This window comes from Archocentrus centrarchus, chromosome 19 (genome assembly GCF_007364275.1).
Source record: "Archocentrus centrarchus isolate MPI-CPG fArcCen1 chromosome 19, fArcCen1, whole genome shotgun sequence".
Classification (NCBI taxonomy): Eukaryota; Metazoa; Chordata; class Actinopteri; order Cichliformes; family Cichlidae; genus Archocentrus; species Archocentrus centrarchus.
In genome coordinates, this window is record NC_044364.1 from 26,497,442 (window position 1) to 26,524,972 (window position 27,531).

At 40.3% G+C, this 27,531-nt stretch overlaps 1 protein-coding gene across 1 annotated transcript; it reads left to right on the forward strand.

The window, feature by feature from the left end:
- Positions 1–1,603: 1,603 nt before the first annotated feature.
- st6galnac (ST6 (alpha-N-acetyl-neuraminyl-2,3-beta-galactosyl-1,3)-N-acetylgalactosaminide alpha-2,6-sialyltransferase) lies at positions 1,604–27,531 on the forward strand. Its single transcript, XM_030754573.1, has 10 exons — positions 1,604–1,807; positions 4,943–5,288; positions 12,854–13,223; positions 17,834–17,999; positions 19,016–19,190; positions 19,363–19,501; positions 19,590–19,693; positions 21,866–21,949; positions 25,481–25,580; positions 25,967–27,531. The coding sequence occupies exons 2-10, from the start codon at positions 5,152–5,154 to the stop codon at positions 26,135–26,137; spliced, it is 1,446 nt and encodes a 481-aa protein (XP_030610433.1). The 5' UTR covers positions 1,604–1,807; positions 4,943–5,151; the 3' UTR covers positions 26,138–27,531.

Genomic DNA, 27,531 nt, shown 5'->3' on the forward strand with positions numbered 1-27,531 from the left:
GAAGGAATAAGCAGGCACTGCTGGAAGATAACTGACCTTGATATGAAACTGTGGAAAATTGGCTTTGATATCCCTCACTCAGGCAACATGCAGTGGTTGCAGCCTGTTTATGAAGTCCTTAAGGAGGTCTTTGCATTTTAATATGTGTATTTGATTCATTTTTATGGTTTGAACCAGTCCAGTCCAAGGCCTTTTGGACTCTTATTATGGTGGAGCTCCTTGCACCAAGTGTGGTATGAAGGTTGAGGAGGTTTGGGAGATGCTTGAAGAATGTGTTGAATTTCCACTGAAACAGCAGCTCTTGTTCCTGTGATCACAGCTGGAGGTCCTTCATTAAACCACCTGATAAACAAGCTCCAATGAGAAGAAGAGAGACCCTGCAGCTCCTCCATCCACCATGTTTGTTTTACACAGTGAAAAGCTCCTACTAAAAGTTCAAACGTGTCAGGCTGACAGGCTGATGTCCTGCTTCATATGCAGAGATACCTGCAGCAAGGAGGTGCGAGTCTAAAGGGGGGGCAGGGAGTGTCCTAGACCATATTTATTTCAAGGGTTTTGTAACATGTGGATTTAGATTCATATAAAATATAAATAAAATAGGAATATTTAAAAATAAAAGCTTTTTCCCCGTAGGCCAGTTAAAATATACATGGGGCTAGTAAAACTCTGAGCCACTGACCTGGGCTGGACACGGAATTATTATTATTATTAAGTCACCCTGGGTGAGGTGTTCTAGGTATTTTCATAACTGGAGGAGGCCCCGGGGCAGACCCAGGATATCGCTAGGCTGGATGAGCTGGAAGAGGTGGCTGGAGAGAGGGAGGTGTGGGTTTTTCGGCTTAGGCTCCTGCCCCTGCGAGCCGGCCCTGAATAAGCGGAAGAAAATGGAAAATCATTGATTCGTTAATGAGTTTCTCACTTTAATGTCGCAGTTTGCCTGCGTGTCCTCCCCTGTATCTTTCCCCCATTTCCTGTCTCTCTCCACTGCCCATAAAAGCCGCTGTGGCCAAAAATGCAAAAAAAAAAAAAAAAATGTCGCAGCTGGAGATAATTTTAATGACTTATATAATGCTGGGTTTACCTATAATAACACAGCATCAACCATAGTTTTAAAATGATGGTTCTGAGTAAAAAGTACAATATTTGCATCTAAAATACAAAAGAGTATAAATACTTGAGTAAGTATTTTAAATTCATTTCCACCTCTGGTCTTGTGTACCCTCTCACAACTCGCCTTCAAAGTAAAACAGGGAATCCTACATGAAAACAGCAGGAGGAACCACAAAGGCAACGGAATCACAGGTGTAATGTCAATCAGTTTGATTATTGATTACCTGTCGCTGCATTCCGAATAAAAGTGGAGGAGGAGCCTCAAGGATGTTCAGAGGACACAAAGAAGACTAGACGTCTTCCTGCCGGCCGCTTCATGCTTTACACTTTTTCTAAGACAGACGTCTAAGAAAGTTTATTTTTCTAAGAAAGTCGTCACAGAACAGAGAAAACTCACAAAGCCTGAAACACACACTGCCTTCCTTGTTGTGCAGTGGGCTTAACCACACGATAGAACTTTGTGTTGTATCAGTGCAGTCTGTGAGCTCGCCCCCCGCCCCGCGCCCATGCTCCGGAGTTCAGGGGTTGGCCAGCAGCTGTTGCTCATTTCACAGTGGCCCCGCCCATACAGTGCGAGGCTGGCGGTGCAGCCTTCACAGTAGATGAACAGAGAGATCTGCTAACTTAGAGGAAAATGTCTACACTGTGAGCACCATAAAGGAAACACTGAGCGCAGGAAACGGGAGCTCTGCTGCTGGTGAGTGGATCCTCAGTTTTTGCTGGTGTGTTCGTGGAGCTTTCAGGGTAAAACAGACTGAGTCATGATTGGTCACAGTCTGATGCATGTGCGTTTTTGTTTCCTCTTTTATATTTTTCTGTAATTCTCTGTCAGCCATGTTATGACTTACTGAATCACTTTAAAGATGTTTTATTAAGTAGAAAAAGTGTTTATTCACTCGGGTTACATCTGTTATCAGAGATGCTGGAGTTTATCACATTCTTTCCATTCCCCATTTAGCCTCAGCCAGGACTCTCACAACCCTAGGAATCTGTCTCTCACTCTCTCTCACACACACACACACCCACACACACACAGTCATCAGCAGCCTTATTTTGATTTTTCTAGATTCACAGAGTTGTTTAGGAGTGTTGTAGGGTCTTTATCTTACAACATAAAGTGTCTTGAGGTGACTTGTGATTTGGCGCTATCTAAATAAAATTGAATTGATCTGGACTAAGAACAGCAGCTCCAGACCTGAGAGAAGTTTAGTTTGTCTCAGACTGAGTTTATTAGCATGCTCACACAGGGGTGTTGAGAGGGGAGCTGCTCACTGCTCAGTGTTAATGCCTTCAACTTGTGCTGGGACTTAGAGCAACATGTTCATCTGGCCAAAACACGTGTGTGAGCCTGGCTTCCTGTGTTTGTGCTTGTTTTTTGGGTTTTTTAGGGCCCGAGCACGAACTGTGCGAAGGCCCTATTGTAATTGCTTCGTTTATTATTATTATTTTTTTTTTTTTTTTTTTTTTTATTATTATTATTATTATTCAGGCAAATGAATTGGCTTTTTGGGGGCTTTATCATATTCAAAAACTCATGAAACTTTGCACATGCGTCACACCTGGTGAAAATTTAAGTATTTTAATGGGCTCGGGCAAGGGCGCGCCCAAATGGCTCGCTAGCGCCCCCTAAACTGGAGCCCCACCGCTGTGTTTCACGTACATGAATGAAACTTCATACACATGTATATCATGTCCAGGCGCACAAAAAATCCTCTTGGAGCCATGCCCTAAACCCAACAGGAAGTCCGCCATTTTGAATTAATTATGCAAATTTGGCGATTTGCAGCCCTCACACTTTTTCTAATAACTCAGAGGTTTTAGACGTTATCATCTTCATATTTGGTTTGTCTAACCTACACCCCCAGGGGAATCTAAATCTCGAAAATGGTGAGTTTTTGCCAAGGGGGAGGGGTCCTTATGCCCCTTTGAACTTTGATCATTCGCCATGAAAATTTGATTGCCTCTCATTCATACCTACATGATCCAATGTGCATCAAACTTCTCCAGTAGGATGAGGGTGCCCCCCTGAACACATACATATGACAATATTTAATATCAGTCGCAGCGCCACCTAGTGGGAACAGGAAATGTCATATTTTACACTTGGAGGTCCAGCTCCAAGGTGGTTTAGCAGAACCATCTCAAATTTCACCTGGAAAGCCTTAAGAACTTGGACTTACTGTGTTTTTAAAACTGTGACTTTTTGACAAAAGGGCGTGACCCTTATGGGACGGCAAAGTTCGATGATTCGCCATGAACACAAAAATGGCTGTAACTCAAAGCCAACTTGCCCAATCTGGCTCAAACTTCAGTGGTGTGATAAGCATGCTGCCCTGAACACATTCATATGCATAAAGTCCATAAACGTTAGAGCGCCGCCTAGTGGCAGCTCGGAATATCTTAAAATAGCATGTTTTTTGAGTAGCCCCGGAGCTACGTTTTATCTACATGTATGAAAATGTACAGGCTCATGTAACATCCTAAGACGTACAAAAAAGTCTCTTGGACCCATACCCCAAACCCTACAGGAAGTCGGCCATCTTCAATTGAAGGTGTCAATTTTTGCGATTTCCACGCCTGCTATTTGAACGAACTCGTCCTAGGGCATTTCACCCACTGACACCAAATTGGCTCCAGATCATCTACACAAGTAGCCCATCAATTATTGTGGAAATCTTTAAAAAATATTAAACGGCCTTGTCACACCAGCCCATTAAATTTGGCCTTTGTTTTTCTCCCTCACCACCAAAATTTTTTGTGCACTTGTTCGCACATGCTTTGTCTGATCAGGCTGAAAATTTAATCACTCATGTACACACCCAGGCTGAATCCATAACTACAGATTCAAGACTGTAGGCGCAATAGCGCCCCCTACAGAAGCAAATGAAAATTTGTATGACCGTCCACAGAATTAGTTTTGCTCTGAAATACATGAAATATCTTTCACCATTCCTTACAAAATCCTCATCTATTTGATAAGCCTCCTGCCCTGAACACATTGACATGCATAAAGTCCATAAACGTTAGAGCGCCCCCTACTGGCAGCTTTAAATATCATAATATACCATGTTTTTTAGCTAGCCCCTGAGTTACATTTTATCTACAGCTCTGAAATTTTGCACACTCATGTAACATCCTAAGACATACAAAAAAGTCTCTTGGAGCCATACTCCAAACCCTACAGGAAGTCCAGCATCTTCAATTGAAAGTGTCAATTTTTGCCATTTTCAGGCCTGCTATTTGAATGAACTCCTCCTAGGGCATTTCACCCAGTGAGACCAAATTGGCTCCACATCATCTAGACAAACAGCCCATCAAAAAAGTCAATCAGACCCATGCCCTATTTTGCATGCTGGAGCCGTGACCACACCCCCAAATATTCCATTGCGTCTATGCCGAGAGCAAAAGATACCTTTTCCTATAAAAGAATTCAACTTTCTAGAGACCCATCACGATCACAAAACCTCCGAGTGCAGCACGGGTCGACGAGCGCCACAGGTCGACGCGCGCGGAGTGCGAGGGCCCGATATCACCGCTTGCGGTTTTAATTTTTTTTGTTGTTCTTTTAAAACTTTGCTTACAATATATTTGATGTTGTATGAAGCTGCAGTGTTTCCTCTTTTCTGTGTAAGAGCAGAAGGTAGATAACTAAGAGCAGGATGTAAAAGGAGATGAAGATTGTGACTCCGAGCTTTGTGTTCAGGGGCATGAAGGCAAAGGCTTCATTAAAAAGGGATTATTTGGCACTCTGTGGACGCTGAAAGATAAAGTTTCCCCTCCTGAGTGTTTGCCCTTGTTCCAACACTCTCTTTCTATCTGCCTCTCACTGTAGTTGTGTTGAGAGAAGCTCAGAGCGGAGCCCAGAGCCTGTTGTGGGTAAATCCCCACCATCGACACCAGGACCCTGCCTTTTCTCCTAGCTGCCCTGTCGAGTGAAACAGCTTCTTCTTCAGCTTCCACCCTGTTCCTCCTCATGTTTCTGCGGGCTGAGTGGAGGGCAGGGCGAGCAGACGCAGGCTGCCAGCCGGAGTTGCGCACACCATGATGGGGATGGGGTTGCACAAGAGGCTGCTTTTTGGCACGCTCGCCGTCGGCTGCCTCCTGTGTGTCTATGTCTTAGCTTTGACACTGGAGATGCCTCTGGTGCCTCTCTACAGCTTCATACAGAGAACGAGCAGGTGAGTTCAGACTCAGAAAATGTCCGACAGCTCGTTGTTGTTTGGACTCTCAGATCCAGCTGAAGTTTTGACCTGTAGCTATTTCTCATACATCTTCTCTCAGTTTTTGGGCATGGCAGCAGGACAGTAATCCTAAACAAATTATGTAGATTTAGCTGATCATGTGTTTCACCTGCTGAAGAGCAAAATAAAAGGTGTGCAGGAAGCTAGATTCAATGTAGACTTCAGGAAGGAAATGCAATATTTGAAGCACATGCATTTGTCCTCTCTCAGTACAAACATGAAAGAAAATGCTTTAGTCATCAAGCTGAAATAAACACAGATACTCAGGGAGCAGGTTTAGGGTACCTTCTGTTTCATAATAAGACTTTTGATAAAGAATCTGTGAAGCATTCAGAGAACACAACCATAAAGTGATGCACAATATCCAGTAACAACATGTTTGGTACACAGATGTTATACAAACAGTTAAATATGGTAAATGGACTAGTTCTTATATAGCGCTTTTCTACTCAGTATGAGCACTCAAAGCGCTATTACAACATGTTTACATTCACCCATGCACTCCCATTCATACAAGCACTTCCATGTTTGCTAAGCTAAGTGCTTTTTAATTAACTATCATTCACACACATTCATACTCCGACGGGACGGTCGGAGAGCAACTTGGGGTTAAGTATCTTGCCCAAGGATACATTGGCATGTAGCCTGGAGTAGCCAGGAATCGAACCGCTGACCTTCTGACCTTCAAACCGTAAACTGGAACACTGCTTGTAACTAAAATCACGCCAATCACACACACTTCCTTCAGAAGGAAAACCCAAATGGCAAGGTTAGAAGAAAGCACAAGAAGACTTTATAACATACCATTATTGCCATAAATGCTCAAACATGCATACATACAAACGCACTTTCAACTTTTACTGCACACACTCCACAGGTTCATCCAACAATAAATAGTAGGAAAAATCTTTTTTTTTTTTTTTTTTTTTTGCAAGAATAACTACATATTACATCCTGTCATTACAGTAATCACATCAAAGGCCAATTAATTTATATGTTAATTTGCATACAACATGTGAATAAGTAGACTCTCAGATTTATGGTACTGGAAACTTTGTTAGTAACAATCACATGGGAGCAGGCTTTTGCTGCATACAGGCAAACGTTCTTTTAGGTACGCATTTGCCAAAATATGATCTCAACTATTGGTAACTGTCCAGCAATTTTAGATTACAAATTATTCTGTACTCATGAACAAGGGTTAGCAGATGAGACAGGATGTCTGTAATCCTGGGTACATAGACACACTGAAAAACCAGCCATTTAAATGTTTACATTAATGTCAGCGGAGAGTATAATACAAATAGAAACCAGTCACTTGATATCTGTCTGTACTGTTCGTCATTCAAGCAGCTGGTAACAGGATTAAGAAGTTAAACAGTAAGTAGGAGACACTAAGATATCCTGGGCCTGCTCCTGTTTCTCATGATGCAACTCATTTCATCAGTTCCATCACAGGCAAATTTCTTTGTCTTTAAACTCTAAAACACTTTAAAGCTTACTGAATTGTAAAGTTCTGAACTTCCTGTAATGTAATACCATACCATCTTTTTGCTAGTAATTAAGGTCTTCAAAAATGCTGCATCTACACAAAGATGTCAGAACTGATTCTATGAAAATAAGTGACCTTCAAAATGTGAACTAAATCTATGCATCATCCTCCTCTTGGGCTGAGGTTTAAGCTTAAGAGTCCTGTTTGCTTGTTTAAAAAGTAACTGAATCTAATTGTTAAAGAGAAGTGGGAAAATCTGATGTTTATCAAATGTTTATAATGATTATAAAAGGAAAAATTTCCAGGGGATTCTTGAATATATCTCTGCTAACTCTTGAGTTGAGTCACGAAAAATGTTCATGTTTGTCCATCAGATGCTCGTGTCCTTTCACTTCCCCACTGTCTGAGTTCATTTACAGTTTCTATGGAAATGGGATATTTATAAATATTGTGTGCTGAAAATATAGCACTATATACTTGGCTACAGTTGGGGATCATACGTGGCAGCTAAATGACTCAAAGTCTTAAGGACTCCACTTCCTCCTGTAGGCCTTCAGATAAACTGCTGTAGTTCCCAGTCTGAAAATTAAACTGCCTGAATCAGCGCTAAGCATTTCTCAGAGATTCTGTAAATGAAATCTGGTGCTGCAATCTCTTAGAAATGCTAACTAACCCCCAAAAAAGGAAGGGAAAGAAAAGGTGGCTCTTCCTCTCTTAAACACCAAATGGTAGTGACATTCAGGTTCAGACACAACTGTCCAAACACTGAACTTGAGGTCAGACAGTGCAGAGAAACAGTGAAGGGTTAAACTCTTAGATCATGAGTGGTATGAGGAGATTTCTGTAACCAGCACTTATCCCCCCCTTTTCACTTGTATCATTGTAGTTTCAACAAAGGAACCACACAGCGCTCCAGCCGCACTAATGAAAAAAATCCCTCGGAGTTATTTCACTGGAGGTCTCTCACACACATGTATGTGAAATGTAAGCTTTGTTACACCGGCCAGTGCTCCAGGTTTAAAAAGGCAGCACGTCCACATTAGATGCATTAAATCCGGGGTGGGGGGTGGGTACTTCTTTCTGAGAGGCCTGTTTCAGGCACTAAATGGTGAGTGTGGGCTTTTGAAGCTCAGAGGTCTTTGATTTTAAAAGCTGTCCTGGGATCTGAATGCCTTTTGTACAAAATCACCATATGAATAAACTTCACTCTCCTGCTGCAGCTTCAATCTGGAACTGGAGGTTAAGATCACTGAATTCAAACATTAAAACAGAAGAAATGGGCCACATAAAGAGACAGCAATGAATGTGAAAGACTCATGTAGGGACATGAAATATCAAAGAGCAGAAGAGTAAAAATCCCATAATACACACAGATGGATTAAGACACAATGGGGCCCTGTGCACACAGAAATAAAAGGCCCAATTCCCACCTTTGAGACTCCTTCATGACTGACTGCTGCTTTAGTCTTTTTTGGATCTGTTTTGAATTGAAAGATGACTGCTACTTCCATCTGCAGTAATTTATACATACAAAACAAGCATAGAATACAACAGATATATTAAAGATGTACTGATGCCAGGCATGTTTGACTCCTAAAGTCCAGTTCATTTGTGATTATGGTGTACTGTATCCTGGTCTGCTCAAAGAGGTGGGGCCAGACTAACTGCAACGCTACGCTACAGCTCCAACTACAGCTCCAACTACAGCTGCCTCAGTGAAAATCTGTGTGTTGGGTAATGAATAAATCTTCAGTTCAATTCAGTTTTATTTATATAGCACCAAATCACAACAGTCACTTCAAAGTGCTTTATATTGTAAGGTAAAGACCCTACAATAATGCAGAGAAAACTCAACAATCAGACGACCCCCTATGAGCAGCACTTGGTAACAGTGGGAAGGAAAAACTCCATTTTAACAGGAAGAAACCTCCAGCAGAACCAGGCTCAGGGAGGGGCAGTCATCTGCTGCGACCAGTTGGAGCTGAGGGGAGAGAGACAGGACAAAAGACACACTGTGGAAGAGAGCCAGAGATTAATAATAACATTATTATGAAGGTTAACCTACTCTGAAAGACTGAGAGAGGAGCTGAAATGCTGGTATAAACTGGAGTGTAGCCTGATGTGCATCATCTCAGGAAAGATGGCACATGCAGCAGTGATGCAGACTGCAACAGGTGTGATTTCTGTTTGCTGTCTAAACGCAATAAATTGATTAGAACAACTGTACAACCTTCTGTTAAAATATAACAGGCTGTAACTCTCCCAGTCTGATATTCTGTCGTAGAAATGTGCAGTTTAGCTTGATTTCATTGCTCTGACGTGACTGACAGTACAGTTAGTTCCTGAGTGTCCCTCCTTCTGTTGAAATTTGAGCTTAAACCTCTTGAACAATGAGTTCAGTTTAGCTAGTGTTGCTAGTAATGTGAAAAAACTGGCATGGATTCAACACAGTGCTATAAATTAAGCCTTAAAGAGGAGCTGGGGTGGAAGGGGGCTGCAAAGTAGCTTCCATGCTCAGCTACTACAGGTAGACTAAAATAGTGTAAAAAGATTGTCCTATATGAGATTTGCCATCTGAATGCATCAGGATCGCGGCTCAAGCTTGATTTTGTGCAGTGTCTGAATGGGCTAATCCTATGCTCAGTTTTTATTTTAGTGTCATTTTGTGTCTCTTTGGAGTTTTTGTCTGAGCTCTGTGACTGTGAAACACCACAGACTTCTTTTGGGTTTGGGTGTCCATTAGTCTTCAAATATTGGTCAGTTAATGCTTGATTCTCAAAGAAAACTAGCAAATATTCACATTTGTGAGCATTTTCTTTTCCATTTTTTATTTAAAAATGTCTAAATGCCTTTTCTTTTTTTCCCCTCAAAGGAACAAAGGCACAGCCTACAATCCTGATTTGATTCTGGGTGGGAAACTGTCACTTATAGTGGGGGTCATTTTGGGGACAAACAATAAATTTCTGCCCTGGAGCCTTGCTCATCATTAGGCCTTTGCTTTCTGGAGCATGCAAAACATACACAAGCTTTTCTCTGCGAGTCAACCTTTGATCTACATTCAACCTTACAACAGACTTTAATTCAGCTTCTTTATAGAATTTGTGCCTTGGTTTCCAGCCTCATAATGTTTACTTTCTCCTCAGTGACATCAGCAGCATATGGTGCATCAGGCTCATAAAAACAGGGTGATGACTAACGTTCTGTTCCCTGAGATAACGGGATGTAAACACACAGCGGTTCAAGACACTGAAATGTTTAATTTGCATAATTCTCACATGATCATGATTTCCCTAACAGGACTTTACTGGCAATATAAAGCTGAAGTTTTACTGTGAGCATTAAAGCCTTTAGATCTCATGACTTGAATATTTGGTGTCACTTTTGTTTCTCCTATTAACAGTAGCAAATTAATATCCTTAATATCGTTCTTCATAAATAAATTAGGTTTATTTAACAGCACAGTGTGGGTGTGACACTAATTTTATTTTATAAACTGTTCACAAAGAGGGTTTTGTGACTTAGTAAGTTCATAAAACCTTCTGAGAAATCACCTGTTATCATTGCAAAGTTTTATATTTCATATATTTATAAATTTTGAAAAATATGTATTTAAATCTGCAATTGAAAGTTTTTAAAGTGGGGAAAACAAGTAAACAACATAGAAGGTAAAAATATATTTACCAAGAGTAAAGAGTAAGGTGGGATTTGGGACGAGTTGCTGCCCCGAGTGGAGGAGTTGAAGTATTTTGTCTTGTTCACGAGTGAGGGAAGAGGGCAGCGGGAGATTGACAGGCATACTGGGGCTCCGGCTGCAGTGACGTGAACTCTGCACTGGTCAGTTGTTGAGAAAAGAGAGCTGAGTTTCAAAGCTAAGCTGTTGATTTACCGGTCGATCTATGCCCCTACCCACACCTGTAGTTGTGAGCTTTGGGTAGTAACTGAAAGAACAAGATCATGGACACACTCTTGGGTGACGTGTTCTAGGCACATGCTACCAGGAGGATGCCCCTGGGCAGACCCAGGACATGCTGGAGAGATTATATACAGGTGCTGGTCATAAAATTAGAATATCATGAAAAAGTTGATTTATTTCAATAATTCCATTCAAAAAGTGAAACTTGTATATTATATTCATTCTTTATGCACAGACTGATATATTTGAAATGTTTATTTCTTTTCATTTTGATGATTATAACTGACAACTAATAAAAACCCCAAATTCAGTATCTCAGAAAATTAGAATATTGTGAAAAGGTTCAGTATTGAAGATATCTGTGTGTCTGCAGCTGGAGTCAGTGCTTCAAGAACCACCACGCACAGACGTATGCAAGACATTCCTTATGTCAAGCCACTCTTGAACAAGAGACAGCCTCAGAAGTGTCTCACCTGGGCTAAAGATAAAAAGGACTGGACTGCTGCTGAGTGCTCCAAATTTATGTTCTCTGATCAAAGTCAATTTTGCATTTCCTTTGGAAATCAAGGACCCAGAGTCTGGAGGAAGAGAGGAGAGACACAGAATCCATGTTGCTTGAGGTCCAGTGTAAAGTTTCCACAGTGATGGTTTGGGGCGCCATGTGTGCTGGTGATGGTTCACTGTGTTTTCTGAGGTCCAAGGTCAACGCAGCCGTCTACCAGGAAGTTTTAGAGCACTTCATGCTTCCTGCTACTGACCAACTTTATGGAGATGCAGATTTAATTTTCCAGCAGGACTTGGCACCTACACACAGTGCCAAAGCTACTAGTACCTGCTTTAAGGACCATGGTATCCCTGTTCTTAATTGGCCAGCAAACTTGCCTGACCTTAACCCCACAGAAAATCTATGGGATATTGTGAAGAAGAAGATGCTATATGCCAGACCCAACAATTCAGCTGAAGGCCACTATCAGAGCAACCTGGGCTCTCATAACACCTGAGCAGTGCCACAGACTGATCGACTCCATGCCACGCTGCATTGTTGCAGTAATCCAGGCAAAAGGAGCCTCAATTAAGTATTGAGTGCTGTGCATGTTCATACTTTTCAGTTGGCCAACATTTCTAAAATTCCTTTTTTTGCATTGGTCTTAAGTAATATTCTAATTTTCTGAGATACTGAATTTGGGGTTTTCACTAGTTGTCAGTTATAATCATCAAAATTAAAAGAAATAAACATTTGAAATATATCAGTCTGTGTGTAATTAATGAATATAATATACAAGTTTCACTTTTTGAATGGAATTACTGAAATAAATCAACTTTTTCATAATATTTAAATTTTATGACCAGCACCTGTATATCTTGTCTGGCCTGGCAAGGCCACAGTGTTTCCCCAGATGAGCTGGAGGAGGTAGCTGGGCTGAGGCAGGTCTAGGTTTCTCTGCTTCGGCTGCTGGCCCCTCAACCTGGTCCTGGATAAGCAGATGAAAATGGATGGACAAATAGATGAATAATAACAAAACCTGGGACTTCTAATCAAATGAAGATTTAATCCAAAGTCCAATATTCTCATATAGTCAGCATTTTCACTGGAAAATAGTTTATTTATGTGGGTATTTTGATTTGGTTTCACTTTCAGGATTAATCCCTGAAACTCGGAACCTTCCTTTTTTTTTTTTTTTTTTTTTTTGGTGACACCCTGTTTTGACATCCACAAAACAGGGTGTCACAAAAAACTTGACATCTTGTTTTGGGATTAAATGGTGTTCTGCAAAACAAAACTCATGCATGTAATATTTACTGATATGCATGCAAATGATGTTTTTGTGTACATTTTAAATGACCTTTAAAATGTATAAAAAGAACCAGTTTGTATCCTAAAATCTTTCATAGGTCATGTGTTTGAACTTGTGAAGTTCATATTTTATTCTGGGTTCAAATCTCTTAAACTGGATTAATTGGAAGTTGAAATAAACTGCAGTTGTCTTTTGACTCTTTAGGAGGATTTTAAAAATTACAATTAAAATGGGTTTTATATCATGGATGTGCGGCTGTGTCTTGCTGGGCTCACAACTAAGTGTTGCTCTGTCTCCACAGCAACTCACGAGACTCTGAGAAACCTCTTAACAGGCAGAGCAACAGTGACCAGTTGGCCTACCCGCCTCCAGTCTCCACCTTACATCCACCTTTAAAGACTCACATAGTGCAAAAGCAAGTCCTGGATGATGGGATACCAAAGTCCAGGTCTGATGATGATGATAAAGCCAGAATCGATACCAAAAGAGCCACAGAGAAGCCTGTGCAGGCAATCAAACATGCAGAAACCTCCAAATCCAGGTCTGAAGAAGAGAATAAAGCCAGGATTGACATACAAAGACCCACAGAGAAGCTTGTGGAGGCAGCCAAACCTACAGAGCCTCCCTTCATAGGAGACTTTTACATGAGTGAAGACATCCCTCCACAAACGGTGAGTTCTCCTTAACTGTACACAGCCTGCTTATTTGGATTTCATCTCAATGGGTATGAGATGCATCTCAATGTTTATCTGATTTCAGCAGCTGTCAAAGAAATGGTGATGAAATTCTTGCTGTTTTTAGTCCAGCGATCGGAGTCTCCAAGAAATTTATATAAGCTAACTTGTTTTCCCAGTTAGGTTTCGGTGCAATGTAATTGCTGCTGGTTAAAGTTATGGCTCTGAATAAATGTGTTCATTCTCAACACGTGAAGCTCTAACTGTACTCAAGCTGTTTTTTTTGTTTTGTTTTGTTTTTTTTTTTTGAGGTGACTGACCCAAAGAGGTTCATCAAACTCCAGTGGATCTTAGCTCTAGGAACTATTGCCCAGGACCTTTCCCAAGACTTAAAGGGTCTTCCAGTGTTTTCCCTGCATTTTAAACACTACAGACTTAACATATTCAGCAGTACTTCATAGGGTAGGAACATGTGAAAAGGTGTGTGCTGCCCTTTACTGGTTCAAGCACACTACTTATCTAGATTTTGACCCATTTGTTGGCCCATATACTTCATGTGAAAGATGGACACTACCACTATGACATCACGAGCTTGTTTGTGAAGTCCTGTTGTGAGTTGTTACCATTGCCATCTTGTCAATACCAAGTTGTTAGTGAATGAGCATTCCCTGTTTTGTCCTCTTTCCTTACTTTGATACATATGAGACTGCATTTCTCCCAAAATTACATTTGTGCCTCTGAACCATTCTTCTGCTGTTACAACAAACCACAGGTTATCTGTAGATCCCTTAATTTGTAAAACACTTTCTCTAATTTTGTTGCCGTGTTACACTTGTTGTTTGTGTGTGCTACATGTAGCCCTGAATCTTACCTGTTGCTCTGCACATCATATGTAGGAAAACATTCAAACTGTGGAAAATATGCAGAACAGTCCAATCTGGCACACCCTGTTGAGCCTTCAAGATAATATGAGATCAGCTGTGCTCAGGGTAGTATGGCCATAAGCTTTGAAGCTAGCAACTGAGGACATAAAGTCATCAGGAATATGACCTTGACCTCATATGGTTATGTAAAGTTTGACTTGTTTTATTGTTTGTTTGTTTGTTTTTATTATTGGTGCTGTTTTAACCTAAGATGTTGCCCTGCTGGGAGCTTAAAGCCACATTTCATTCACTTTTCAGACCTGGAAGTTACATCTATCTCTATATAAAATCTATGCATTGGACAGTTATCCAAAGACTTTTAAAACAAAAAAACAAAAAAAAAAAAAAAAAAAAGGCTAGGGGCCATCTTGTTGTACTTTGGTAATTCATACGCTAAATTATTAACTGCCAAAAATTTTTTTTTTTTTTTTCCATTGTAAACAAATCCCAAACACTCATTGTTATTAGTGTTTTTATCTCCTTCTGACTAATCCACTGTGTCTCTCTCAGGCTTATGCTCATCAGTCTTATTTTTCTAAAATATACATCTTAGAAAAATAAATCATGAATGTGTGTGTATGTGTGTGCGTGCGTGTGTGCGTGCGTGCTTGTAATGCAGAAACAGGTCACCCAGTGCAAGACTGTGGCTCATTCATGGTTTTTAATAAACAACAATTAAGCTCTGTGACACAGATACATATCAGGCTTTAATACTCATGAATCCACATAAAATGAATGATGGTAAACAAAATCTTTAGTGTGAGAGACCGTGGTGGGAAAGAAAGCAGTGGGTAGTAAAAGCTAAACCCTGTAAATGTGTGGCCTATCACATGATTTGGTTTATTATCTGCGCAATGCTGAGTTAAAGTTTTCTCACACATCTGGTTTTAGTCATGGGTTGAGATGCTGTCATAAGGTGGCTGCTGTGGTTACAGGGTGGATCTGTTTTTTTCCAGTTAATGTTTAGTCGAAATAAATGTCACATCATTTGGAGCCTGAATCCCACGTTTCCTCACCCTGAACAAACAAAGGTTTTGTTGTCATATGATCCCTTGAGTAAAATGAGGAAAAAGAAATGTATAACTGGTTTAATTAAAACATTACTCATCTCTGGCTCGAAGTCTCTGCACATCTCACACCCTGTGAATTTCCTGCTATGTACACACTGTAGACTAAAACCATGTTCATGTTGACTGAAATAGAGCCAATTAAGTTGTACAACCGCAGAGAAAAATAAATTTAAATGGAACCGTATGCAGCTGGAACAAAGAATACAAAACAAAGTTGTTGTTGAGAGTCTACATATTAAGACCATCGAGATTTGAGCCATCACCAACATGACGGCTCAAATGGGCTAAATCATTAATGACTGCACAGACAGACAACCAGGGGGAGAGGACAAGATCGAGATAAAGTAGTTCACTGACTTCTTTGTTTCCACTTATAAATAGTAAACTAATTATATTTAGGACATGCTTTTGGTACTTTTATACCACTGCATTCATATTAGAGGTAAATGCTGCACTTTCATTGCACTGCTTTAACTTATAAATGTTATTTATAGCACTGGAGGTGTGCCAGAAATGAAGAGCTCTGCATGGTAGCGCATCAGTTGCTTATAGGTGCTATAAAGACATACTGTAGGTGTGATCACTCCAAGGTGCGGCCTGTAGGTTCACAGTATCATCCAGGCTCAGGGGGTGGCTTTTAAAGCGCTTATCGTTCCTAGGTTAGTAATATCATCTTAAGTGTTTAGTTTTGCTCAGTACTAGGGATGCGCCGATCTGATATTCAGTATCGGTATCGGTCCGATACTGGCCTAAATTACTGGATCAGATATCGGAAAGAAATAAAAAAAATGTAATCCGATACATTAAATAACGTTTCGCTCACATTAGCTGCATTACAGGGCTCAGTTGTCTTCTTCTTCTTGTGACTTTACGATTGACCAAACCAGCTTAGAGCTGCATTACCACCACCTACTGGAATGGAGTGGGGGATCAGGAGTTAGAAAACAACCCCCTCAGATCCTCCGTCGCTGCGACAGATTACCTTTGACACTGAGCGATCATCGCTGACATGTTTTTCCACCTCCACCGCTCTCTGCCATGTTTGTGTGTTGTGCCCGCCATGCTGAGAATCAGCTGTTATTTTTTTTTTCTCTACTTAAGCTCCCGGACATACTGCTAGAGAGCGCAGCTATTCGCACTAGTGACCGTCCGGTACCGGAAGAACCCCTTCCCCGTCAAAATATTTTTGATACTTTAATCCCCGATTTGTGACTAAATATAGACCTGCAGTATTTAGGAGAAAACGTATTTAGGAGAATGCTTGTAAATATAAAGCATTACAAGATTGCGCTCACGCAGCCCCTAGTTTTTCACGTGAACACTGATGACACAACAGCAGCAGTCAGCTGATTTACGTGCAGTCTGTCTGCACAAGCGGAAAGAGGCGGAGCCGGCTCAGATGGAGCAGAAGGAAATGTTTTTCTAGTGTCCAAAAGAAGCCTTTTCGTCCCTGTAACCTCCATTAAACCTTTACTGGAAAACAGCTGGAGGTCCTTCATCAACCACCTGATCAGTAAGTGAAGAAAAGAGAACTTTGTAGCTGCTCCATCCACCCTGTTTGTTTCACACAGGGAAAAACTGCAGTACGGAAGTTAAAATATGCAGATGAACTGTTAATATGAAAAAAGTATTTCTTATCCAGTTACTTGGGTAATCAATATAAATAGAATACACAATTGCTAAAATAAACGATAGTTGCAGCCCTAATGAAATTTGCAACATGCCATAAGCATCACCTTCTCACATAGAAAGCAACAGAATTCAGGTGATAGTTATTGTTGTAAGTAAAGTTTATTTATATAGCGTTTTTCACAGAAAAGCGCTGTACAATAATTAAAACACAATATCACCCCCCCACCCCCAGAAAACACTATGTTAAAAAAATAATAACATTACCATATTAAAAGAAAAAGAATAAAAATAAAGTCAGAAACCAGAAAGCCTGGTTAAACAGAAAAGTTTTCAACTATTTTTTTAAATGATGTCACAGAGTCAGCTAAATGGAGCTGGAGTGGTAAACAGTTCCAGAGCTTTGGTGCCACTGCCTAAAAACTCTGCCCGCCCTTAGTCTTGTATGTGGGACAACTAAAAGACTTTGATTTTGTTGTGTGAGAGACTGTTGACTTCTTTTTTTTTATGTTTTGAAATGCCTGGATCAATTTTAAATATCGGATTTATATCGGTATCCAAATGTAAAGTATCGGTATCGGACATAAAAAAGTGGCATCGTGCCATCCCTACTCAGTACACTTCTCTGATAACACCTGCATGCTTTTCACTCACTCCAATAACTTTTTCATACTTCCTTGTTACTTCTACTTTTGTTTTATGGATCAAAGTCTGCCTCTGTACATTTCATAATGCCTCTTGATGGTTGAAACCTTCAGCATCCCTCCTGCGCTGTTCTCTATCTGCTCTGAACTTACTGGGTAATTGCACCCAGTGAGACTCTTATTAGTAGGTTAATATTGAGGTTGCACATCCTGCCAAGGTGAAGTAATGATGTTGACTTCATAATCATCATTAGGAACATGCAGTAACTGCATTTTGGTCTGAAGAAAAGAGTTTCTGCACAAGGTTTGATAACAACACAACTGTTATCTGCTCTACACAGGACTGCTCAGACAGCATTCGAGATCGGGTCGGGAAAACTGAGTTTGGAGAGAGATTTCTGGAAAATATTCCAGTTTTGCAGTGGGCCAAACATGCAACACGTGAACAACACCAGCGTCTGAGCCGTTACCCAGGAGCACATGGCTGGGAAGGGATCGATTTCAAAAGTGAGATTTCCTAATGACCGCACACACTTTTTTTTTTCTTCAATAAAACTAATGATGATCTTGTCTAGTTGAGTGAACCAATTCCTCCTGTATGCTGCCATCATTAATGTTATTGGATATTCCCAAGCTTTTCCTGCCACTGTGTGTGTGTGTGTGTGTGTGTGTGTGTGTATGTACACATGAGCCCCCCCCCCAAAAAGGATTAAAACTACAAAGCTTTTGAGCATGGTCCTGTGTACGTATATGTGTGGATAATGTGTAATTACACATTTTTATATTGTATAACTATAATATAATTTTCCTCTAACCAAGTGGAACTTCATATGCTCTCCTCCAACTCCACATGTTTATTTTTAGACTTTACTACAGAAGCTTTGGATGATTCACAATTCAAAATAATCCCTATTTATCTTGTACTGGGCCTTGGTGCAGGCCTCCAGTTGTTTTATCCCCTCCCCTTTAAAAAAAAAAAAAACACGTTTTAAGCTCATGTGTTGTTTTACAGCCGTGCTCTAAATTTTGTATTTATTTCATGAATTTAAATCTTTTTCAATTTAACAGTTTTTCAGTTGTGTCTGGACCCAACACAATTTCAGCTGCTCTATGGATGGGATCCATATGGGCTTAAATATCAAAATAAGAATCTCTTCAAAATAAGATAAAAATGCTAATGATGTATAAAGATACAAATTCTGTTAGATTTTAAGTCTTACTCTTAGCGTCTTTGAAAATATAAATACAGTAAATTTACAGTAACTACACAAATACTATAAATACTATATGGACAACAGGAAAATGAGTCTAAACATCCTGTCAGATCCAGACTTAGGACTCTGAGTATTTCCGCATAATTTCACTGAGGAAATGCACGACTCTTATCAAGTAGAGATGGAATCTGTGTGCCCACATGGAACCTCTGGGATTCTTTTTGCTCTTTGGGGACAGTCAAATAACTGAATGTGGGTAGATACAAATATTAAACAAATTACATTAAATCAGTCCTTCTGTGCCAACAGCGCTGGTTGAAACTCTCTCCGTCCTCAACTCTTCTGCTAACTGGCAGATGTTGGATGACTGGAAGACTCGCGACAATAAATCAGAGTGCAGACGCTGTGCTTTGGTGGGGAATGGAGGGATACTGAAAAACTCACAGAAAGGAAAGGAGATTGACAGTCATCACTATGTCTTCAGGTAGGTTCTCATCGTATTGCATAAGGAGCTTCCTCAGTGGAGAGAAATTTCCCTCTGCAATGAAAATATAGCAAAAATAATGTGATGTTCTGTCAGATTTAAATTTAGCACTTACTGTTGTTTCCATTTGTTTCTTTCTTCTTATGTGTTTCTGAATTGTTGGGATCTTCAGGACCAATGGGGCAGTTATTAAGGGCTTTGAACAGGATGTGGGGTCTCGGACCACCCACTACACGTTTTCCACAAATACTCTAATGAACTCCATACAGAGCTACGCAGGTGCTGGGTACGAAGGCCCCCCTGTGTCTAAGGTGAGAACAGAAACTAAACATCTGTCTTTATTAAGTGAGAACATGAATTAATAAACCAGTCATGCCACGCTCTGCTGCTGCTCAACAGGAAACGCGCTACATTTTCCTGCCGGATCATGATCGAGATTACCTGCTGATGAAAGCAGCAGCAACACACACGCTAGTTGAGAGCGGGCGTGAGAAGGGCAAGAAGTAAGCAGCACTTTACAGGCTGCAGCATCACTCATGTTTTCTTCTTACTTGTATTTATTAGATTATTTATTTAAACTCAGTATCAAGGCCCAAGGAGTGCCCGTATCCTGTTGGCTACTCCAGCATTTTGGTGAAATATAAAAAAAAAAGACACACACATTTTGGATGGAAGGCGAAAATATTTGTTCACGCATTTATGATTTGCAATTAATGAATCTGAATTTCATGTGTCGTTATTTAGGATAGTTACTTCAGTTGAATTCAGACTTTTGCTTGTTTTACTTCTTCCACTAAAATTTAATGAACAGACTCAAAGAAACTCACTCTTATAGCTGATATTTGGTCACAGACTCTTTAAAAGTCTTTATACACATGGCTGTAGTACTGCACAAAAGTCTTGAGGCACTTTTTTTTTTTTTTTTTTGCATTTTGCTCACAAGAAGCCAGATTTAAATAATAAAAATATTAATAAAAAAATGGGAGCCACCGTCCTGCACAGGAAGGTCATCAGTTGTTGGAGCTTAAAACACAGAAGAGAGTAAATTAATTACATAAAACTGTGAATGTGTAATTAATTACAGTGCCTTGCGAAAGTATTCAGAATGAAATTTATTGTAATGTGTCAAACTTTTTTAACAAATAAAAAAACTGAAAAGTGGGGCGTGCAATATTATTCGGCCCCTTTACTTTCAGTGCAGCAAACTCACTCCAGAAGTTCAGTGAGGATCTCTGAATGATCCAGTGTTGTCCCAAATGACTGATGATGATAAATAGAATCCACCTGTGTGTAATCAAGTCTCCGTATAAATGCACCTGCTCTGTGATAGTCTCAGGGTTCTGTTCAAAGCGGAGAGAGCATCATGAAGACCAAGGAACACACCAGGCAGGTCCGAGATACTGTTGTGGAGAAGTTCAAAGCTGGATTTGGATACAAAAAGATTTCCCAAGCTTTAAACATCTCAAGGAGCACTGTGCAAGCAATCATATTGAAATGGAAGGAGTATCGGACCACTGCAAATCTACCAAGACCGGCCGTCCCTCTAAACTTTCATCTCAAACAAGGAGAAGACTGATCAGAGATGCAGCCAAGAGGCCCATATCACTCTGGATGAACTGCAGATATCTACAGCTGAGGTGGGAGAGTCTGTCCATAGGACAACAATCAGTTGTACACTGCACAAATCTGGCCTTTATGGAAGAGTGGCAAGAAGAAAGCCATTTCTCAAAGATATCCATAATAAGTCTCGTTTAAAGTTTGCCACAAGCCACCTGGGAGACACACCAAACATGTGGAAGAAGGTGCTCTGGTCAGATGAAACCAAAATCGAACTGTTTGACCACAATGCAAAACGATATGTTTGGCGTAAAAGCAACACTGCTCATCACCCTGAACACACCATCTCTACTGTCAAACATGATGGTGGCAGCATCATGGTTTGGGCCTGCTTTTAGTCAGCAGGGACAGGGAAGATGGTCAAAATTGATGGGAAGATGGTTGGGGCCAAATACAGGACCATTCTGGAAGAAAACCTGTTGGAGTCTACAAGAGACCTGAGACTGGGATGGAGATTTATCTTCCAACAAGACAATGATCCAAAACATGAAGCCAAATCTACAATGGAATGGTTCACAAATAAACGTATCCAGGTGTTGGAACGGCCAAGTCAAAGTCCAGACCTGAATCCAATCGAGAATCTGTGGAAAGAGCTGAAGACTGCTGTTCACAAACACACTCCATCCAACCTCACTGAGCTCGAGATGTTTTGCAAGGAAGAATGGGCAAGAAGTTCAGTCTCTCAATGTGCAAAACTGATAGAGACATACCCCAAGTGACATGCAGCTGTAATTGCAGAAAAAGGTGGCGCTACAAAGTATTAACGCAAGGGGGCCGAATAATATTGCACGCCCCACTTTTCAGTTTTTTATTTGTTAAAAAAGTTTGACACATCCAATAAATTTCATTCCATTTCACGATTGTGTCCCACTTGTTGTTGATTCTTCACAAAAAATTTAAATTTTATATCTTTGTTTGAAGCCTGAAATGTGGCAAAAGGTTGAAAAGTTCAAGGGGGCCGAATACTTTCGCAAGGCACTGTACATATTCTCATGTCTCTGTAGAAAAATTATTCTCTACAGTGTTTGTGTTTTTATAATGTCATATTTCCTTTACAGTCCAATGAAGTATTTTGGAGAGGATGTGTCAGCAGACAAGTTGAAGATGTACCACCCTGACTTCATCCGCTACCTCAGAAACAGGTGAGCAGATTCTCACTCATGAAAGCGATGCTCACGTTTCCAAATCTGTAACTGAGATTAAAGGAGAAGCAGAAGCTGAAAACAGAGGGAGCTGCTGAGAGAAGCTCCCTATGCAGCCACAGAGGGCCACAGATTCAATTCAATTCAATTTTATTTATATAGCGCCAAATCACAGCAAACAGTCACCTCAAGGCGCTTTGTATTGTGGGTAAAGACCCTACAATAATACAGAGAAAACCCAACAGTCAAAACGACCCCCTATGAGTAGCACTTGGCGACAGTGGGAAGGAAAAACTCCCTTTTAACAGGAAGAAACCTCCAGCAGAACCAGGATCGGGGGGGGGGGGGGTCATCTGCCATGACCAGTTGGGCTGAGGGGAGAGAAAGACATGCTGTGGAAAAGAGCCAGAGATTAATAACAATTAATGATTAAATGCAGAGTGGAGTATAAACAAAGTAAATAAGGTGAATGAAAAGAAACAGTGCATTATGGGAACCCCCAGCAGCCTAGGCCTATAGCAGCATAACTAAGGGATGGTTCAGGGTCATCTGATCCAGCCCTAACTATAAGCTTGTCTAAGTCTAATCTGAAAAATAGAGAGGGTGTCTGTCTCCTGAATCCAAGCTGGGAGCTGGTTCCACAGAAGAGGGGCCTGAAAGCTGAAGGCTCTGCCTCCCATTCTACTCTAAAGCATCCTAGGAACCACAAGTAAGCCAGCAGTCTGGGTGATATGGGACTTTAAGGTCTTTGAGATAAGATGGTGTCTGATTATTCAAGACCTTGTAGGTGAGGAGAAGAATTTTAAATTCTATTCTAGATTTAACAGGGAGCCAATGACGAGAAGCCAATATGGGAGAAATATGCTCTCTCTTTCTAGTCCCTGTCAGTACTCTAGCTGCAGCATTTTGGATCAGCTGAAGGCTTTTCAGGGAGCTTTTAGGACAGCCTGATAATAATTAATTACAATAGTCCACCCTAGAAGTAATAAATGCATGAATTAGCTTTTCAGCATCGCTCTGAGAAAGGATGTTTCTAATTTTAGAAATATTGTGCAAATGCAAAAAAGCAGTCCTACATATTTGTTTAATATGTGCATTGAAGGACATATCCTGGTCAAAAATGACTCCAAGATTTCTCACAGTGTTACTGGAGGCCAAAGTAATGCCATCCAGAGTAAGTATCTGGTTTGACACCATGTTTCTAAGATTTGTGGGGCCGAGTACAAGAACTTCAGTTTTATCTGAATTTAGAAGCAGGAAAATAGAGGTCATCCAGGCCTTAATGTCTTTAGGACATTCATGCAGTTTAGCTAATTGATGTGTGTCATCTGGCTTCATTGATAGGTAAAGCTGAGTATCATCTGCATAACAATGAAAATTGATGCAATGCTTTCTAATAATACTGCCTAAGGGAAGCATGTATAATGTAAATAAAATTGGTCCTAGCACAGAACCCTGTGGAACTCCATAATTAACCTTACTGTCTGAAGAAGACTCCCCATTTCCATGAACAAATTGGAGTCTATTAGATAAATATGATTCAAACCACTGCAGTGCAGTACCTTTAATACCTATAGTATGCTCTAATCTCTGTAATAAAATGTTATGGTCAACAGTATCAAAGCTGCACTGAGGTCCAACAGGACAAGTACAGAGATGAGTCCACTGTCAGTGGCTGTAAGAAGATCATTGGTAACCTTCACTAATGCTGTTTCTGTACTGTGATGAATTCTGAAACCTGACTGAAACTCTTTAAATAAACCGTTCCTCTGCAGATGATCAGTTAGCTGTTTTACAACTACTCTTTCAAGAGTCTTTGAGAGAAAAGGAAGGTTGGAGATTGGCCTATAATTAGCTAAGACAGCTGGGTCAAGTGATGGCTTTTTAAGTAGCGGTTTAATTACAGCCACCTTGAAGGTCTGTGGTACATAGCCAACTAATAAAGACAGATTAATCATTTTTAAGATAGAAGCATCAATAATTGGAAAGACTTCTTTGAACAGTCTAGTAGGAATGGGATCTAATAAACATGTTGCTGCTTTGGAGGAAGTAACTATTGAAGTTAACTCCGAAAGATCAACTGGAGCGAAAGAGTCTAAACAAATATCAGCAGTGCTGAAAGCAGCTGAAAATGAAGATAAATCTTTGAAATGGTTATGAATAATTTTTTCTCTAATGTCTAAAATTTTATTTGTAAAGAAATCCATGAAGTCACTACTAGTTAAAGTGAAAGGAATACTCGGCTCTACAGAGCTCTGACTCTTTGTCAGCCTGGCTACAGTGCTGAAAACAAACCTGGGGTTGTTCTTATTTTCTTCAATTAATGATGAATAGTAAGATGTCCTAGCTTTACGGAGGGCTTTTTTATAGCGCAACAAACTCTTTTTCCAGGCTAAATGAGCATCTTCTAATTTAGTAAGACGCCATTCCCTCTCCAGCTTTCGGGTTATCTGCTTTAAGCTGTGTGTTTGCGAATTATACCACGGAGTCAGGCACTTCTGATTTGAAGCTTTCCTTTTCAGAGGAGCCACAGTATCCAAAGTTATACGCAGTGAGGATGTAAAACTATTGACGAGATAATCGACCTCACTGGGAGCAGAGTTTAGGTAGCTGCTCTGCACTGTGTTGGCACTGAAGAGCATAACAATGAAGGAATTAGATCCTTAAACTTAGTTACAGCACTTTCAGAAAGACTTCTACTGTAATAAAACTTATTCCCCACTGCTGTGTAATCCATTAAAGTAAATGTAACTGTTACTAAGAAATGATCAGACAGGAGGGGGCTTTCAGGGAATACTGTTAAGTCTTCAGTTTCAATGCCATATGTCAGGACAAGATCCAGAGTACGATTAAAGTGGTGGGTGGGCTCCTTTACATTTTGAGGGAAGCCAATTGAATCTAAGAGTAGATTAAATGCAGTGTTGATGCCGTCATTTTCAGCATCTACATGGGTGTTAAAATCACCCACTATAATTAGTTTTTTTTTTTTTTTTTAGCCACAGCGGCTTTTTTGTGAAAGTGGAAAGAGACAGGAAATGGGGGAAAGATACAGGGGAAGACACGCAGGCAAATTGGCAACAGGCCGGGACGCGAACCCGCGCCGCCCGCACCGCAACGCGGCATATGTATGTGGTCGCTGGCTTCACCACTAAGCCACCCAGGTGCCCCACTATAATTATTTTATCTGAACTGAGCACTAAATCAGATAAAAAAGTCTGAAAAATCAGACAGAAACTCTGAGTAAGGACCAGGTGGACGATAGATAATAAGAAATAAAACAGGTTTTTGATTTTCCCAATTAGGATGCACAAGACTAAGAGTCAGGCTTTCAAAAGAATTAAAGCTTTGTCTGGGTCTTTGATTAATTAATAAGCTGGAATTGAAGATTGCAGCTAATCCTCTTCGACCTGTACTTCAAGCATTCTGACAGTTACTGTGACTCGGGGGGTGTTGATCTATTTCTGCGTGTGAAATTTCAGTTCCTAAAGCTCTCACAACAGCTTTATTCATGTTGTGATCTTCTGATTTCAGATTCCTTAGATCAAATACTCTGAAAACCAAATATAAATACATTTACCGTCCATCAACTGGTGCCACGATGCTGCTGGCAGCGCTGCACACCTGCGATCAGGTACGTTACCATCACTCAACTGTTTGTGTGGTGAGACGAGGTTGCACTTGCCCCCGAAGGCTGTTTTGACTTTGAGCAGCTGTTATGTGGAAGCTTGTACTGCATCTCTGATAAATTGCTGTGCGTCAGACAGCCACAGAGATGCGTTCTTATTCTTTACTGTGTCAGCTGCATGATTTACACACAGATTCCCTGTCTGGTTAATTGCATGTTTTCTCTGTGAAAACCTGTTTCTCAACTCGAGGGAATGAAAATAAGCCGAGAGGGTCAAGTCACAACATGTAAGCTTTGATTTTGCAGCAGGAGTTTGCAGGTCACCAGGTGTCAGATTTTGGTCATTTATTTGTCCTTTTTTTTTTTTTTTTTTTTTTTTTTTTTTGATGAAGGTAAGCGCGTATGGCTTCATGACCCCAGACTACAAGAACTACTCTGACCATTATTACGACAGCAGCTATCACCCTGTGGGTTTTTATGCCAACCACGACCTGCGTATGGAAATGGATCTGTGGCAGCAGCTGCACAAGGCCGGCCTCATACGGCTCTACATGCGCAACTAAATGAAGATGACCAGAAAATGCATCACATCGCTGTCTGCACACGAGTCGCCAGAGCATAAGAGAAACAAGATGTACTGATTCTGCGCATATCAAAATGACATTTCACAGCTTCCTGAAAGGAAAAAAATGTTTTCAAGGAGGAAATGAGAATTATTTTTTTTAAAGGACAACTGTTATTGTTCAGGGTGAAGATTTGTTCAACAATGATTTGTTTTGCTAATTAACATTTAAAGAATGTTTATCTATCATGGGAAGCTTTGTTTTGGCTACTGTTAGGAAAATAGGTTCTGTTATCCTAATAAAAAAAAAAGTTAAAAGGTGAAAACATATTTTGGATTAAGGGCTGCTGGTCTGGACCAAATGATCTGCTATACACTGTGGTTCAGACTGTAAGAAATACAGTTGGACTTCTTACTTTCTGTCATATATGGGTTAATTCTGTAATTGTTTCAAATAATGAAGTCAGTGTCTGAAGCACTAATACACATAGTATTTATATAGCACCAAATCACAATAAGTCACCTCAAGGGGCTTTACACTGTAAAGACAATAATAGTCATGCATTCTTGAGGGGCATTGATTTTCTATTGTAAAAGGTTATTTTTCTCCTTTACCTCCACAGTCTCTGGTCTGTAATTCAGTGATATTTAGCTTTCCTGTGAGCCTTTCTGTTACTGCTGCTAACTGAAGTTGGGACTGCAAACTGACTTTCATGCAGTCTACCCACCTTTAAACCAGCAAACCACAAAAACAGAGAATTTTAGATCATATCACATATCAGAAGTTAGTATTGTGTGACACAACATGTTGGCAAGATTGGAATCAGGTTGGCAATGTGCTTAAAATATCCCCACCCTGCAGAGATGGTCAGAGCACTGCTGGCAGTGACTGAGGTCCTTTTTTTTTTCTGAGGGAATAATCTGAGTCTGTGTGTTTTACTGTGGAATGAAAAGGGAAAGGATTCACTAACTGTGGCTTTAAGCTCACTGCTACAGATTTATGACATTAAGTATTTAATTTATTTTCTTGTTTGCGTTTTAAATCATAATACTGGACTTTCAGTGCCTTCAATGTGAAACAGCAGTTTGTATTCATTACCGTAAGAGTTGAACGAGGTTATTGCTTCAGTTTGGACTCACCTGCTTGTTAATCCACCACACCTGAATTTCTCTCTGACCACGAGGGACTCCGCTGAGATTTATTGTCACTCGACTGCATGGATGTACTTCTAAAGAGGACACATGGTCTGAGGTGGAGGGAAGGTAAAGAAACCAAAAACTCTCAAATCAGGGAATGTGTGTGTATTTAAAATGTGCTTTTTATTATTTTTTTTTAAAAATTAAATCAGTGCAGAAAAAGCTATGCAGTGTTTCCATCATTTCTACAAAGTAAAG